This window comes from Notothenia coriiceps, unplaced genomic scaffold, assembly GCF_000735185.1.
Source record: "Notothenia coriiceps isolate Sejong01 unplaced genomic scaffold, NC01 NC01_scaffold00007314, whole genome shotgun sequence".
NCBI lineage: Eukaryota > Metazoa > Chordata > Actinopteri > Perciformes > Nototheniidae > Notothenia > Notothenia coriiceps.
In genome coordinates this window covers 3,918-8,228 of record NW_011340015.1, presented here as the reverse complement: position 1 = coordinate 8,228, position 4,311 = coordinate 3,918, and the positions used below count along the sequence as shown (strand labels likewise).

General features: G+C 42.4%; 1 protein-coding gene across 1 annotated transcript; it reads left to right on the top strand.

Moving 5' to 3' along the window:
- The first annotated feature begins 577 nt into the window (after positions 1-577).
- On the top strand, positions 578-3,955 carry LOC104943982 (focadhesin-like). Its single transcript, XM_010769449.1, has 7 exons — positions 578-598; positions 1,566-1,637; positions 1,991-2,093; positions 2,177-2,257; positions 3,048-3,176; positions 3,260-3,375; positions 3,587-3,955. The coding sequence occupies exons 1-7, from the start codon at positions 578-580 to the stop codon at positions 3,938-3,940; spliced, it is 876 nt and encodes a 291-aa protein (XP_010767751.1). The 3' UTR covers positions 3,941-3,955.
- Positions 3,956-4,311: the final 356 nt, after the last annotated feature.

The following is a 4,311-nucleotide window of genomic DNA, read 5'->3' as shown; positions in this document are numbered from 1 at the left end:
GTGGCTTCAGTGTGGAGCTGTTAGTTTGCCCCCAGCTTGTGAGACAGTATGTAAGTATGTGACATGATCATGGCTATTCTATGTATAATTTTGTCAGAATTCAATGTCATTGTGTTTCCTATGTATTTAAAATTTGCTAGGCTAAACTTGACTCTTTGGGTCATTTTTTTGAATTGTGTTTTGAATGTTAAATTAGAGTCAATAATGATTCCAAGGTACTTAACCTGAGGCACAATGTTAATATGTTCACCTGAGATGCTTATAGATGACACAATGTTGCATTTTCTTTTTGTGAAAACATTCCAACTGTTTTGTTGACATTAAGCTGAAGACAGGAGCAGTGTAGCCAGCTAGTGACCAGCACTAAAGCTGAGGTGAGTTTATCAGCAGCCTTTTGCTTTGTATTGGCATGCACATATATCACAGTGTCATCGGCATATAGCTGTGTTTCCAGATCAGGACAGACAGGTGGCAGGTCATTAATATATAGGGAAAAAATAAGTGGACCAAGTATTGAACCTTGTGGTACTCCGGTGCTTAAGTCTAGAGCTCGAGAGAGTCGATTATTGACGATAACATGCTGACGCCTACCAGTGAGGTATGATTCAATCCAACTGAGTGTTAATGGAGAGCAGTTAAAAGCCGACAGTTTGTACAGAAGGACCTTATGGTTGACTGTATCAAAAGCTTTGCGTAGATCCAGGAATACTGCACCAACAACACCTCCTTTGTCAACCATTGCTTTGACCTTTTCTATAAAAAAGCAGTTGGCTGTTTCGGTTGAATAATTTGCCCTGAAGCCAAACTGCATGGGATGAAGTTGAAATGGACTGTTGTTTAAGAAGGAGACAAGCTGTTCTGACACCCACTTCTCAGACACCTTGGATACTACATGTAAGATGCTAATTGGGCGGTGGTTGTTGATGTTCAGAGGGTCACCTGACTTGAAAATGGGGGTTACAATTGCAGTCTTCCATGCACTTGGGAATGTCCCATGTAATACAGATGAATTGATGATTTGGGTAAGAGGGCAGACTAGGTCATCTTGCAGTGATTTAAGCATTGTAGGGGGGGCTGTATTGTGCAGGATTTTGTAAACCAGAACGATGTTCCCTCTACTTTATTAAATCTTCCCAACTCAGGATGTTATGCTTGTTGAGGATGGTACAGTGATGGGAGCAGTTAGGTTTCTGGTCCAGTACTTTGAGGGTTTGTTTGTACAGGGTTGCTAGTGGCTTCAGTGTGGAGCTGTTAGTTTGCCCCCAGCTTGTGAGACAGTATGTAAGATGTGAGATGATCATGGCATTCATGTATAATTTGGCAGAATTCAATGTCATTGTGTTTGTTATGTATATAAAATTTGCTAGGCTAAAATTGACTCTTTGGGTTAATGAAATAGGTTTACCCCCGGTGGAGACGAAGATAGGGGCCGGCCGTGCAGAGCCACTATTTCAAGTATACTCCGTCAACATAGATGACGTCATCGTAGATGACATAAAGTTGCTCTCATTCGTGAGTTTCTTCCTCTACTGTCAGTGTTATTGGCCGCTTGTCTCGTTGAACAGCAAACCGGTGAGCTGGAGCTGTCCTCTCCGCAGCAGAGCCGCCTGAACCAGGTGATCCGGGCCGTCACACAGGTACGGAAACATCTTCAAAAGTTTCACCTTCCCTCTCTAATTATTATTTCTGAATATTACAAGATGTCAGAAGTCATTTCAGAAATGGACACCATTTCTGATCATTGTTCCATTTCTTTCTGTAATGACTATACTGTTGATTCCAATAGATATCTCTATAGATATACAGTACATCCTTCACTTTGATATGTATACATGTACTACCTTCTACTGTTGATATGTATATCTTTACTGTTTTTTAATGTTCTACTTGATGTTACCTTTAATCCATGTGTGATGTCTCATCTACCTGCTGCTCTGTTGAAAACATGTCCCAAATTGGGCTTTATAAAATCCATCTGATGTTTGTGCAGATCATCACCTTCTCTGGAGCCATCGGCCTGCAGTCCAACAGCGCCTGTCTGCTGGGACACCTGCAGCTGGCCCACATGTCCACCAGCCACAGCCACACAGCAGGTAGGAGCACAATCTGGTGTCTGTTGATAAGACGAGGAGCTGTCTGCTGTGATATATCTGTCTCCATGTCCTCCTGTCCTCAGTTCCTCAGGACTTCAGTTACCTCTCAGAGAAAAGTCTCCTCAGACCCATCATTGACTTCATCACAGAGGCAGGAAGAAAAGGTTTGTTGATTCATTATATTTCCTTCCAATCAGTGTGTCAGTGTCTGTCTACAAATCTGTTTGTTTAATAAAGTTGAACTAAATAGAATGTGGGGAACAAGTGCTGGTGGAATTCCTTTGTTTTATTTCTAATGTGTTCTCTTAGACGTTAAAAATGATTCCTGTCAGAAACTCTTTCCCATCTGTTATCTAAGATGAAGGAAAGTCACTTAAAAAATGATTGTGGTTCCAACCTGGTCTAAAGGTATTACAACAGAGGAGACATTATATCACACTTAGAAATTGAATTTCCAGAGTGTATCTTTCTTGTTGTCAAAATGATACTTTAAGCTATATAATACCGCTTTATTTGTATAGCGCTTTTCATACACTAGGTGCAGCTCAAAGAGAAACATGGCACTCATCACACATTAAAGCAGAGAAGAAGAAACTTCAGGACGGACGGTATACCTTTTTCCACAGCATGATATAACAATCTGACAGTTTAAAAAAATGTATATAATATGAATTATAAAGATTAAAAGAGGGAGTGTCGCTAATAAAACACTTTTTTATTTATTTAAATAAAGCGTATTAAAGCGTTGAAATAAATAAAACAATATAAAAATAATATATAATGAAAATCAAAACACCATTTAAAAGGGGTCGCAAATAAAAAGTGTCTCAAATAAAAAGCTAATCTAAAAAGATGTGTCTTCAGCTGTCGTTTAAGAATGTCCACTGAGTGAAATAGATTTATATATATTGCTGCCTCTGCTAGAACTTTCTTCTTGCTTTTATGAATCTCCAGGTCCAGAGTTTTCCCCTCCATCTCTGGTGAAGGCGGCTCTGACCCCGTTGGCCTCCGTTGGATCCAGTTTCCAGTACCCCCCCATCAACTGGAGCGCCGTGCTGTCCCCTCTGATGAGACTCAGCTTCGGTAAGTTCTTTGAAGAGTTCTCTGAAGAGTTCTCGGATGTTCCTGAGGAGTCCGACCCCCTCTCACGTCTGTTTCCTCCCCAGGAGAGGACGTGCAGCACCAGTGTCTGTGCCTCGCATCCTGTCAGGCTCAGACTTCCCAGAGTGCATCTCTCTTCCTGGGCTCATGGCTGGCCCCACCTCTTGTGCACAGCCTCAGTGTAAGTTCTTCTTCAGTAACATTTGACATTGAAGTAGAACCTTTTTCTCCACCTATTTCACAGATGAAATGTATTATAAGGAACTTAGAAAGACAATTCTGGCAATAATTATTATTATTATAATTATCTAGAGGAACCTAGACATAAGATGCACGCTTTAATCTCCAGCCCTCCCGTTGGACCTGACTCTGGTGATGTCTCTCCCCCCCAGCTCCTGACCCGGGCCCACCTGTATGAGGGTCTGGGTCTGTGGATGAAGCATGTGGCTGAGGACAAGCTGCAGGTCCACACAGAGAGTCTGGGTCTGCAGCAGTTCCAGGACGACCTCCGACCCCAGCGCCTGGTCCTGTGCAGCTCCCTGCTGCAGGGCCTGGCTCAGGCCATGGCCCTCCCCAACCCCCCCAACAGCTGCTGGACCCTCCTCTGCTCCACAACGGAGAAGATCTTCACCCTGCTGCCCAACCACATCCAGGTACAAGGCTGGAAACGTTGTCATTCGTTTTATTCCACTCATGGTAATTATTTCAAAACATGTACAATTAAAGCAGTTTTTAGTAGCCCATGATGGAAAGGAGCAGTGAGAAGAAAGTCTGTCTTGGTTTAGCCACCAACTGAAGCTTCAACTTCTTACTTATCTATCTGGCCGGAACAATTCAACTGTAAAATGTCAAATGTATTATCTCTTCGATTTACACACGGCATCTTTTGCACGTCTGTCCGTCCTGGGAGAGGGATCCCTCCTCTGTTGCTCTCCCTGAGGTTTCTCCCATGTTCCCCTTTAAACTGTGGGTTTTCTCTGGAAGTGTTTCCTTGTACGATGTGAAGGTCTAAGGACAGAGGGTGTCGTATTGTCATACTGATATTCTGTACAAACTGTGAAGTCCACTGAGACAAATGTAACATTATGATACATTTGTGATATTGGGCTATATAAAT

Bases quoted from the DNA above. Each gene is read 5' to 3' on its own strand.
- LOC104943982 (XM_010769449.1), top strand. From the start codon at position 578: ATGCTGACGCCTACCAGTGAG. The intron at 599-1,565 runs GTATGATTCAAT...CTCGTTGAACAG, and splicing joins TGCTGACGCCTACCAGTGAG to CAAACCGGTGAGCTGGAGCT. The intron at 1,638-1,990 runs GTACGGAAACAT...ATGTTTGTGCAG, and splicing joins TGATCCGGGCCGTCACACAG to ATCATCACCTTCTCTGGAGC.